Source organism: Nannospalax galili, unplaced genomic scaffold, assembly GCF_000622305.1.
Source record: "Nannospalax galili isolate Female #2095 unplaced genomic scaffold, S.galili_v1.0 scaffold390, whole genome shotgun sequence".
NCBI lineage: Eukaryota > Metazoa > Chordata > Mammalia > Rodentia > Spalacidae > Nannospalax > Nannospalax galili.
The window spans coordinates 4,795,804-4,809,057 of record NW_008330777.1 but is presented as its reverse complement, the minus strand read 5'-3'; the positions used below and the strand labels follow the sequence as shown (position 1 = coordinate 4,809,057).

The 13,254-nt window shown below is 36.8% G+C and overlaps 1 protein-coding gene across 5 annotated transcripts in view; it reads left to right on the top strand.

Moving 5' to 3' along the window:
* Lin7a (lin-7 homolog A, crumbs cell polarity complex component) overlaps positions 1 to 13,254 on the top strand; it is a 178,964-nt gene that overhangs the window by 59,926 nt on the left and 105,784 nt on the right. For 3 of the 5 annotated variants that reach the window (XR_001872901.2, XM_008852167.2, XM_008852160.2), the window contains exon 2: positions 6,179 to 6,297. The exons of 1 other annotated variant lie outside the window; for it this stretch is intronic. Coding sequence is in view for 2 of the 4 variants with exons in the window: in XM_008852167.2 (XP_008850389.1) it covers positions 6,179 to 6,297 (119 nt within the window). In the remaining 2 variants the exon portion in view is untranslated. Of the gene's footprint in view, positions 1 to 6,178; positions 6,298 to 13,254 lie in introns of those variants that run through there. One more of the 5 variants, XM_008852185.2, reaches the window with a different exon arrangement.

The following is a 13,254-nucleotide window of genomic DNA, read 5'->3' as shown; positions in this document are numbered from 1 at the left end:
ATATATATGGCTTACATTATTTTTTGCCTTTTTCCCCCATGCCTGTCCAGTCTCAGTATTTTTGGAAGAAGAGAACTTGTTTTGATTTCACGGTCTCATAGTTAAAGTGAATTGCTTCAGAATGAATCAGGTATTGGCTGTCACCCTTGTCTGACTTAAATGAGAGTTTAAACTTTAAACTTTTGAATTGTTGCAGGAATGAGTTAAGACTTTTGAAACTATTGAGATGGAATGAATAGAATGTGTGCATCAGAAGTCTCTGAATTTGGGGCAAGGCAAAAATACGCCCTGAATATCCTCGTAAAATCAATGTTGAAATTTAATTGCCATTATAAAATAGGATAAACAGAGAAGACATTTTAGAAGAGATTAGGCCATGAGTGGATTACCTTCCTGAGTGGATTAATTATCAATGTTTTCCATAATTGCAGAAATGGTTTGGGAGTGGCTCTGTTCTAAAAGCCAGTTCTGCCTTGCTCTCTGACCATGTGACAGTTTCTGCTCTATTACACAGCAAGAAAGCCCTTACCACCTTTCAGCTCTGCACTCTTGAACTTCACAGCCTCTGAAACCACTGTGAGAATTAATTTTTTTTCTTTATAAATTATCATGTCTGTGGTATTGTGATACAGCATCAGGAAAAGAACTAAGGTCTCCTCATTACAAGTGTTCAATTGAAGCTTACCATTGTTGCTTTTAAGACTATGGTGGATGGAATTGAGGGTATAAAGGTGAATGGGGATAGAAGTGTGGCTGCCAAGCATTCTGCTTATATAAAGGGGTGGTAACATTAACTCAAGAGTTAGCAAATAAGCTGGATGTGGTGATGCATGCCTTTAATCCCAGCACTTGGGAGGCAGAGACAGGCAGATCTCTGTGAGTTCAAGGCAGTCTGGTCTACATAGTGAGTGTCAAGCAGCTGGGGCTATAGCATCTCAAAAAGACCGAAAAAAGAAAAAAAGTTAGCAAATAAGATAAAGAGTGGGCTTCAGGAATAAAAATATTTGGGATTTTATTTTCATTGGTTTTGTTTAGCAGCTTCTCTATCCTTTATTGAACATTCATCCTAATCTAAGTTACACTAATAAACCCAAACTTTTATGTAATCAAACTTAGTTTTAGAATATAAGTTCTAAATAAGAATGCCAAGAGTTCTGTTATAAATAAACACACTTTATTGTGATCATCTGAAGGGTAAGCATTTAAAAAATATTTTATTTAATTTTTATGTAGATGAGTATATTGCCTACATGAGTGTAAATGCACCCCTCTCCTGCAATGCCCGTGGTGGTCAGAAGAAGGCGTCAGATTCCCTGGACCTGGAGCTACAAACAGTTGTTAGCCACCATGTGGGTGCTTGGAATCAAACACAGGTCCTCTGCAAGAGCAGTCAGTGCTCGTAACCATCTCTCCAGCCCCTAAGGATACGTATTGTGATGATTTAAACACTACTTTAGTCCTGGCCTTGAAGGGTTTTTGTAGAGAACCATAATTCTGTATAATCAAGTCCAGTTGTCACTCACCAACCTTTAATTATTAGCAAAAATGAAGCTTGAGCTGAAAGGCCTGATGTTTTCAACATTTGATTTTTAGAGTCCCTTTGTTTTTTATCACCTTCTGAATTTCATCAGCTTTATATCTCCTGATTTAAATGGAAAGGTATCAGGAAGGAGGCTGGGTCCACTGCTTCCCAGTTCTCTTGATCTGTTCAAACAGACATAGAGGGCAAGCAGATTGCCAACCCCACTATCTATGCAGCCAGGAGAGGCTTGCTAGTCTGTCTTCTTTCCAGAATTTCCACTCACTGAAATTGTGTATTTGGAAACTTCCTTCACTTAGTTAATAGAATAAAAGCAAAATCTGTAGTGCTTTGTCAAAAATTAATGAAAATTCTCCTTGAAATTTTTCTCTTTACCCAGGTACCTTTTGCAAGGACTGGAAAAATATTGTCTCATATAACAGAATCACCTCAGATTTTAATAAATCTTAGTGTAGGTGTGTCTGGTTTCTTTCACGAGTTTCTTAAACAATATTTTTCTCAGCTTTGCACCGGCATAGAGATCACTTGGAAGCTTACACATCCCTGGGAGAGGATACCACACAGAGATGTTGGATTCATTAATCTGGGTTCATGGGTCATTTTTTACAAATATCTCAGATATTTCCAATATCAGCCTTTTCTAAGGAAAATCATTTTAGAACAAGGTGGTACCTAATAGGGTACCTCTGAGCTTTCATCAATAATTCTTAAAGAGTATAAGGAGAGTCCCTTTTGGTATCCTTTTATAGACTGGCTCAAAGAATAGTAGAATACAAGGAATGGAAGAGATAAAAGAAACTTAAATCAATTTGTTCAAATTTCTTCCTTAGGAATATGTGAACCAATACTTCCACAATCACTTTGAGTATTTTTTTATGAATCAGATAGTTGGGCTGGAGAGATGGCACACCAGTTAAGAGCACTGGCTGCTCTTGCAGAGGACCTGGGTTCAGTTCCCAGCACCAATATGGTGGCTAACAACTGTCCATAACTCCACTTCCAGGGGATCCAATGCTTCTTCTGACCTACATGGGCATTGCACAACATGGGTGCACCTTCCTATATCAGGCATTATACTCAGACACATAAAATAAAAACAATAAATAGAAAAATAAGTATCAAATAGCCATACCTTAGTCTCTTCTTCTGAATCAATGTCTCTCAAATGAGGATGAAGGTTAGGAGCCTGCATCTCAGTCAGCTCTCTTAAGTGGTTTCGGAAACTTTTATGATTTACATCTTTTAATCTGTAGTGGAAGTCTCAGTCTTAGCCGCACATTATAATCATAGGCACTTTTAAAACAGCCATGCTCGTTAGACCAGTGGTCTCAACCTTGGTTTCACTTGAGCTGTACAGCTGTACTGGTGTCCCTCACATGGGACTAGTGCAGGCATCTGTGCTTTTAAAGCTCCCTAGGTAATTAAATAATACAGCTGTGATGATTAATCTTCACTGTCCATTGACTAGATTTGGAATCACCATGGAAACATGTCTGGGTATGTCTAAGTGTTTTCCATAAAGTTTTAAATGAAGAGAAAGAATGTACCCTGAGTGTGGGTAATGTCATCAATGGATTGTGTCCTGGACTAAATAAAAGGAGAAAATGAGCTCCACACCAACATTTATGTCTCTCTGTTTCCTGACTGCAGACAAAATGTGATCAACCATCTTATACTCTTGTACACCCACACACAGACACATACATGAACACATTTATACACCACACAAGCACACGTATACAGAAACAAAAGAATTGTGTAAATTTGCAAGGATGAAAGGGTAGAGCAGAGAGTAATAACTGTCACAATGGATGAGTGAGCAAAGAGTCACATGAACACAAATATGATACCACTAAATGTACCTTGAAGAATCAATGATGACATCTTTGAAGAAATGCTCTTTCAACTAAAACATCCTCCATGTTGTGATTTCTGCCTACTTCAAATCTTGCTACATTCTCTCTAGTTTCAGCTTTAGCCATATTCAACTTCTTTCACTTCCTTAAATTACTCACATTCCCTTGAGCAAGTCTCCCATCTTCTCTGATTCCATTTCCCTAAGACCTTCTCCCCTTTTTTTATTTTGCTCACCTACCTAGGAGCTTGCTTAGAGTCACTTTCTCTCCGGGCTCCTGTATAATGATATATGCCTTTGTTAAACGTGCATGGACCACCTGCATTGCTTGGTTTAGAGTGTCTACATCTTTAATGTATATCTGTTACCCTAAAGGCAGTACACTCCATAAAAGCAAGAGAAAAGATTATATCACTGTGTCTGTTCATGAAATAAAGTCTAGCAATACTAAAAGAATGAATGGATTTGCATGCTAAGATCAGTGGACAGTGTGTACCATGCTTTAACTTGGCTTGTTCTAGGAAGAGAAAAAAATGGATTTCCAAAATATAGCCTGGGCAGGAGGAGCTAAAGCCTGCAATAAACCATAAGTGGTTTGAAGTTTACCCTGTATGATGTCACTGAAGTTTTATGTATAGGAACATAGCAACTAAGTTTAGAGTCACTCACTCTAGAAGCAGTGGGGAGAGTAGGCTGGAAAAGGAAAGACTAATTTAAAGGAGATCAGTCAGAATATGTGCCAGTACTGTAAGTGAGAATTGATGAAGGCTTCCCTGAAATAATGAACTGAAGCACTCCCTTCAGAAGGCATTTTTGACAGATTCTACAGTGCTTGCAGAATAACTGCCTGTGGCAGTGAGTGTGAAAGATCATGCCATAGTCTAGCTTGGAGGCAGGCTACTTGGGGTACTACTACTGGAAATACAGGAAAAGAAAAGCTAGTTTCAAGAAAAACATAATGAGCTCAGTTTTAAACATAATGAGTTCTGTGTGTCCATGGGGCATCTGGGTAGAGTATGTTACGCAGTTGAAAATTCATAAAATCTCAGCTTGGTTTTTTATTGATTATAGATGTGCCTGGTGTTGTATATGTTGTCTTCTAGTTTATGTATTAAAAGACAAACTTTGGAAACTCATAGTGTCATATTGATTTCATGACTTGTTCTACATTAGACTACAATTGGCAATCAAAATACTGACTTTGGGGGGAGGATTCTTTAGCCCCTTCCTCATTGTTAACTACAGTTAGATTCATGCATTTATGCTAAGCTTGCCCAAATTCTGAAGTGTAACAGCTTTTCTGTGGGTAGCTGTATTGTTTATTCTTTCTCATTAGATTGTGAAATCTGTGAGTTCAGAAAGGAAATGTGTCATGCTTTTCAAGCTTTGTACCAGATATAGCAGGAACTCAAATGATAGATAGATGGATGAATGGATGGATGAATGGATGGATGAGCTTATAATCTTTCTGCAGTGGTATGTGATATTTTCAAGAGGTGGTCCCCGAAGAAGTGAAAGCCTCATAATGTTTAAATGCCTAAGTTTTCGGTGGGGTGCTGACTGCAGAGCAGGAAGGGATCAATACAAACATTGTTAATGGCCTTTACCACATTGTTTTCTTGTGGCAATGTGAAACGATCCAGGGATTTAGTTTTCCTGGCTACAAAAGATGTTATAATGTTCTCGATACATTAACCTTTGATATTAATATACAAAAATTCCTGCTTGGTACTGTTCTAAAAGCTGATGGATGAACATATGATCAGAGTCTACTTTAAGGGAAAACACTGCAGAATATATAAGGAGGTTGGAGAATAAGTTACTTCAGTTGAACAGAAAAGAGACTGTAAGGATCTAGAACAACTGGTGAAATGGAGAGACTCCATGAATTCATTTCTTCATCTAGTAGTCTTAGTATCATACGAGACTATGGGAACATTGACAAACAAACCTGTAATGTTTCTCCCTCAAAGTATTATTAGAAAAAATGAAGATTCACATCAATGAAATTAGTAAATGTAACATTGTATTTATGATAAATGCTGTATGAGTGAACAAAAGACAAACTCAATTGAAAAATCATCTTTCGGGACTGGAGAATGTCTCAGCGGTTAAGAGCACTAGTTGCTCTTGCAGAGAACCAGGTTTGGTTCCCAGCACCCATGTGGCAGCTAACAACAATCAGTAACTCCTGTTCCAGGGGATCTGACACCCTCTTCTAGCCTCCTTGGGAATTGCATGATACAAGTGCATTTACATACATGCATGCAATATATTCATATGCACAAAATAAAAATAAATAAGATGAAGAGAGTGTCAGGTAAATTGTGGTAGCACACACCTGTACTCCTACTTCTAAGAGAGCTGAGGCAGAAGGACCATAAGTCAAAGCCAGGCTGGGCTACATAGGAGTTTAAGGTTATACTGAGCTATGCAGTAAGACCCTGTCTCAAAAACAAATACAAATACAAACAAATGACAAACAAAATTGACATTTGTTTAGTTATCAGAATCAATAATAGCTATTTTTCCTGTTCCTCACTTATTCAAATAGAATTGTAACATAAATAATATACAAGAAATGCCATCAAATATATAAATAAAAAATTATGTTTCACAAAGTAAAGTAAAATCAGTAAACTGTGACTTATAAATTCTAATTTTGCAGTTAATTTCACTTGGTTTTCAATTGGAATGGTGTCACCACTCCCTTGGAATGATGGCGTTTTGCTGATGTGGTACAGTTTACGCTCCTTCTCCATATCGATTTTTTTTCCACTCAGATGTTGCAAGAGCAATTGAGCTACTGGAAAAGCTACAAGAATCTGGAGAAGTACCAGTGCACAAGCTACAGTCTCTCAAAAAGGTGCTTCAGAGTGAGTTTTGTACAGCAATTCGAGAGGTAGGACATTGAGATTTTAACAACTATATTCAGCCATATGTCTTCTGAATAGAAAATATGTCTTTTTCACATAAACAGTTGAAATCGTCAAGATTGGGAGTACATCTTTGCTTTCTGTTTTTAGCTCCTTGGACAGATGATAAAATATAATTTAGTCTGCTGAACTCTTAAATTAGATCCAGGCAGAAATTATACGTTTATATAAAACCAATTTTTTTTATGGTACCAAAGAATTAGCTGCTTAGCGGTCACCTGAAGCCACCAGAAAATTCAAAATTAATGAGTGTTCTTAGAGGAAAACTCAAGTAAATGTTTCTCAGCTAAATCTGAAAGAGTAACTTTCCTGACTGAAATTATGGTTGCTCAAATAACGTCTATTATGATAATAGAAAAATCTCCAAACAGGCTGACATGTCTTTATAAAATATCTGTTTAATGTTTTCCTGTATAATATTTTTTTTAAACAGAGGTGAAACAGGTGTGTTAAACTGACCATTTGAATTTCATATTGACTTGTGATAGAATTGACTATTCAACTAATAAGTTCATTGGTTATTTCTAAAAATCCCTTTGATATATATAAGCTATTTCATTTATTCAGTAATCTATTACCCTTTACCCATCACGCACTAGATAAAAATTCATTAATCAAAACTCAAAGCCCATTAATCATACACAGTTGCTGTTTTAGAAGTCACCACTGATGATGCAACTACCTCTAACCTCTCCACAGCCACATGAATTCTCTGGCTACCTGGAGAGTCTGTTGTAGCATTGTAAAGTCAAATTAACTTCTGGAAGGCGCAGGTGGTGCCCACTTCACTCCTCCCACTATCCTTAGGACACCCCCGAGGCAAGAATTCTCCAAAATCGCTGTTTGGAAAATCCTAACAAGTTTATTGGACTTGCTCACTGAGCTTGGGGTGCTGGTTTACTTCAAGAAGTCTGCCCCCCCATTCATTGCTGTGCTGGAAAGTCCACACTCAAACATAAATCCTGTAACTTCCCGACAGCCACACAAAATGTCAAAAGATCTGCTTCGTGGCTTTCTGAGCTTATAGATCCTTAGCTCCTCCCCTTCACTACAATCCTTGCTGCCATAGTGGTGGGAGGGACTTCAGGATACAAGCAAGGAGCACATACCTCTCAGGGGAAGTACTCATCAAGCTTCCTTTGTCTTTGCAACTCTGCCTGTGTCTGGTGCACACTCTCAATAATGCTAGTTTAGAGCCATCATTAGGTACAAAGTTAACTAAAGACAGAGACACACAAAACTCTACAGATCAAACTGTAGCCCCTGCAGCACATTTAGAATTTAGACTTGGTGGGGATTTTACTAATGCTGTGCTTGTGCTCAGTGTATATCAGATGAAGTTATTCACTATTTGATCTTTTGCAAATACTGACCATAGCTTAAGTAAATAACTATTATTCCCTCTCTAAAATTTAAACCTATAAGTTGATCAAAGGCCAAAAGGAAGTTTCCCTAAGTGTAAAAGTTTTGTGTGACTGTCGTCACTTCAACAGGAAAAGTGTACGATGTCTGGAAACTCACGACCTGCCCTCAGTTCAATTTCTGTGACCTTTTGTCATCCAAGGCTAGGCTCTCTCTCTCTCTCTCTCTCTCTCTCTCTCTCTCTCTCTCTCGTGTTTTCTTCCTGTGAATTGTGCCAAACTCTTCAGATTTGGTGACCGATTTTTCCTTTTTTAGAGATCTATTATCTCTTCTGTGTCATAGCATTCTGATATCTGCAGAAGTGACTCAAGGATAGAAAATAATAAAATATTCATCTCTGCTCACTGGGTATATGGTTCATGATCGATTCAAAGTCTCTGTATTCACAAAACTTGCATTCGCAGGAGAGAAAAATGTGACAAAGAATCCTCTAATAGACTATGTGAGAGTGCTGACACTGTAGACAGGGGAAAAGCAGTTTCAGATGGGTCAGAGCAGGATTTTGCTAATTTAGAGAGGTCAGAAAATTTAATTAAAATATTGAAACAATTCATATAAATCTTAAGGGGTAAAGTATTTCAGGCAGAGGAAACTTCAAATGCAAAAGCCCAGAGACAAGAGTGATCTTACTGCATAAGAAAACACTCCAAAAGCCTGTGTCTACACTGTGATGTGCAAGGACACTTCCCTAGAGAGAGCTTCAGAGCAGATTATATAAAGTTTCACAGGCCATATAAGAACACTGAGCTTTATTCTATCTGAAGAGCTCTGGGAGAGTTTTGACCTGATTTGTTTGGGAGAGGCCTTTCTCCTGGAAGAATAAAACTGTGTGTACAAAAGTAAAAACAAGAGAGACCAGGAATAAAGCAATGAGGAGATCAAGTGAGACGAGATAGCGGCAAGTTACTAAATGCCAGAAGTATTGGGGGATCAAAATGAACTCAGATTGTTGATGAACTGAGTAGGTGGCATCTGAGCGACAAGAGACACAATTGATTCTTTGGGCTAGAACAACTGAATGAATGCTGATATTGTAAGATGGGAATTTTGGGAGGTATTAATAGGTTTAGAGAAGACCCACCCAAGAACTCTGTTCTGTTCCCCGTAAGTTGATGCTTTGTAGGCATCCAAGTAGAGATGTGTCACAGGCTTACAAGTTTTAAGTTGGGGTAGAAGCTAGATCTGGGTTTGTAAAGGTGATAGAGGATAATCAGAATGCATTATATACATGTATGGAAATGTCATGATGAAACATTGTTTTGCATAGTTAATATATGCTAATAACAAAGACTATGAAAATAAGTTACTAATTAAAAGAGTATGGCAAAAATGAAATATAAATATGGAAATTTTCTATAATTGAACCTAAATTGGTGCCTGCCTGTATGTCAATAGCTGTTTGTGGATGTCCATAACTGACCTATTGGCAATCTAGAAATTTTAAAAGGAAAAACAGATGATATAAATTCTTTGCCTAACTTGAACTTTTAAAAATTAATTTTATGTTCTCACTGATATTTAGAGACAATACATTTAAAGAGAAATTATGAAATGTCACTCTGTCAAGTCTAGCATTTCATACCAGTGGTGTGGTATGGTTTATATTTCTGAAGTATGGAGTTATATCTGCATTATTATTGCTACAGTCTACATTATTATCTCTGCATCACTTTACATTTGCTGTGGAAAGCAATGGCAAAATAATAATATGCACAACAACTTTAAATAGTATTCTTAATGAAAATGTCTTCAGTAATGATACAATAGAAAATGTGAGTACATTTTACCAGATGGGTAAATCAAAAGCCAATGAAGAAAAGTGTCTCTAGAATGCATGGCAACAAATACCTAAAAATTAAATAAACTTGGGCCAGGAACCCTTTTATTCCTGGCCTCTATAGGGCTGGCAAAAAATCCTTGAACTTTTTGGTTCTCACTGAAATAATTCTGTTGTTAAATTATCAGAATTTTTTCAGAAATATTTGCTAGTTAAAATTTAGTGTGTTCTTGGATGCAATCACCAAAGCAAAACCAGATATAAGTCCCACCAGTGCCAATAGCAGGGTAAGATTTTACAAAGTTTGCCTTATATAATTGCAACCATAATGCTTGCATAATCTCATCATTCACTGTGTGATGAAACTACTGCGTCAACTCTTGGCATATGAGCCAGAATTCTATTTTTGTTTCTTTCTGCTTTTCTTATTTGTTTTTTAGACAGGGTCTCCCTGTAGCCCCAGCTGGCCTGGAACTTACTATGTAGACCACACTGGACTTGATCTCACAGAAATAAGCCTACCTCTGCCTTCCTTGTGATAGGATTAAAGATGTGGACCACCATGCCCAGCTAATGACAGCACTAATATGAAGATATGAGTTTAATGAGATTCAGGTGTTTAGACTAAAAATAGATGCTCAGAAGATATGGAAAGTTTTCTTCATTATTTTTCTAAAGTCTAAAATAATGTATGTTGAGATCAGTGATAAGAGAAAACCAGCAGTGTACACAACTAAGAGAAGTGCGGCTCCATCAGTAAGCAGGTGGAACTTATTTGCTAACATGCTAATCCATACTCAGCTTTATATTTAGCACACAGAAGGAGGTCAGAAATCTCAGTTGCACTTTATTGCCGAAGGGTTTTGAAAGAATCTTGATCAATGATTAGACTTCAGCCATTCTGTGAAAGTAATCTCAGAGTACATGACTGAGAAATGAGATAACAATAATATTTTTTTATAATTATGTACACTTATACTGGCAGATAAGATTCACACAAGCATTTAAATGAGACATGAAACAAAAATTTATGGTACTTGCCATTTCGGTGATTTTTTTAAAGTACCTTTATCAGGTTTTAGCTTTACACTGTAATAGACAGAATAGCCTAGATTATAAGTTTTAGATTCAAATTTAACGAGTACAAAATGTTGGTGTTTGGTTTCATGACAGTGATTTAATGAGCAGGGCAGTTGCCAAAACATGGACTTTTGTTATTTTTCCTGATATTTCATGTTCTGTGTCTCAGAGAAGAACGTAAACGTATGAAGAGAACATCCAATTTTAGCAACTGAATATAAAGAAATTCTCATGCCAGAAGTAATCAAAAACATAATTATCCATTTGCTTACAGGACTGTAAGATATTTGAGCTTCCCAAATCTCTAGGGTATGTGCTCCTTAACCTGAATGATATGAACCACCCACAGCACTTCAGGGGAGAAGGACCTCTCATATTTATTACTGTGATACGCATATCTGAACTAAAAATACAGAAAAAATTAAATAGTCACCCAAATTCCTTTCTTTAGCCAATCACCAGAAATTGCATGTTAAATTTTTCTAATGTAGTAAAACGGTAAGAAGATAAACCAACTCTACATGTATAACCATTCTGCGATAGTCAAATAGGTTATACAAAAATACTCCAATTCTCTTCTACTTCTTATCATGTGATAGACTTGACTTCTCCAACTCTTTACAGGTAGATGCAGTTATCCTGACTGCAGTTATCCTGATGTGTGAGTGGAAGACTTCTGTTCTGCTTCCTCCTGGGAGCCATTGATCTAGTACATGCCTTGCCATGTCTCCTTTCCTCTCCTATGTAACTAATAATATTTCATATGGTAAACTATCAGTCAGCTTGAGTTTTAGATTGGGAAATTGCTGTTCTGTATAACCTTAATGAACATGTAGCTTGAGCAAGATTGAGATAATTGTTTCATAGCATAATCCAGGCTATTCCTATTGACAAAACATCACATCAAACCAAATTTAATTTGAAAAACTGTTACAAACAGTACAACCCATTAAATGCTATGACATACCTTTATAAAATTATATGAGGGGTGGATTGTAGCTCAGTGGGAGAATACTTTTGCTAGTATGTACAAGGCCTGGATTTTATCCCCAGTACCAAATAAAATAAATTTGCATGAAGTTAGTAACCAATATAAACCCCTATGTCAATTAGATAGCTCATAATTTGTAATTATTTTAGAACAATGGGCTGCAAGTCTTACTCACTTCTGTATTCTCTACTCTCATTTGTTTGTTGCTGAGGATAGAATTCACTAGCCCATCATCACCAATCTGTAGCCCATCTAAATCCTACAACATCTCTCTATAAATGCAGTTTCCATACTACAAACTTAAAGGTATAAACAAGATTGAAGAAAATGTTGAGTTTAACAGATTCTTGTTTAATTAGACATGTTCTTTCCAGAGTGATCTATAGATTTAGATTTTCAATATTTCCCACAGTGGATGGTGGATATCTGTGGGAAATGTCACGTGTAGCATTTTGACAGATCAGTGAAACCAGCAAAGCCTTTAGCATAGTACTGCAGTAAAACTGACCGTGCTTAGAATTCCAACCTGGCTACTTATTTTTAACGCCTTTGAATTTTTGTTTTTCAGATTAAAAGAGTAGAAAAACGGCACTAGGCATTCAGCAATCTTCTTAGTTAAAGATCACAGAAACAAAGTCACCAAGTAATTTGCAGTGTTTGGTAGCTAGTAATTACACAATGAGTAGATGCTGTTATTACTAAAGAGTAGCTCTCCAGTTATCCCTAGGTATTGTAAGTCAGGAAATGATTAACAATGAGAAATAAAAATGATAATTCCTATATATGCATTACACTCTAATTCCACCACCAAAATAAAAATATCATTATGACATGGGTTTTCATTGTTGATGGTGTTCTATAGAAACAGCTGGGTCTACTATGTGAACCTGTACATGGTTGGCAATCCAGTCTGCTTTATGAGAGTCAATGATTATTTGGAAGAGAGAGCAAAGAACCAGAATTTGCCAGAGAAGCGTGTACTTGGATTAGTCATAACAAGAAATTAAATAAAGATAGGAGAAAGGAACTAGAAAGGGGAACAAGGGAGAACTGGAGGAATAAGGGGAAGGAAGAGGGCAGCAGAGAACCAGGCAGGAGAGCCGAATCATGGCTTAATGTGGTACAATAGAAAAACGCAGAAAGGTTATTGACAATGAATTCAGGCAAATCTAGATCTACTGCCTTGCTTGGTCACTTAAATATGTAACCTTCAAATTCCTTAATTCCTCTGATCTTGATTTTATCAACTTAAAAAAATAAAGCAGATAACTTTGTGAGAAGACTAAATCAAATGAGATAACATTAAATGTTTTGACTAATTACTGTCTTGCTGAAAAAGCAAGCATTTAAGAAATGGTAAACTTCCTGGCGAAAGCTAAACAAGGACTTGTGATAATAATTAAAATGTTCAATATGTTTTAATAGAAGCGTTAATTAGGAAAAAAGAGTAACCTGTATATTTAAGTATTAAACATGTAGAACTTTTTATTAAGGGACTCAACGTGTTAATAAAAATGTTGATGAGCCAGGTGTGGTAGCACATGCCTTTAATCCCAGCGCTTGGAACATCTCAGTGGATCTCTGTATGTTCCAGGCCAGCTGAAGGTACAGGGAGACCCTGTCTCAATGAGACCGAAAAAAAAAAAAAAAAAA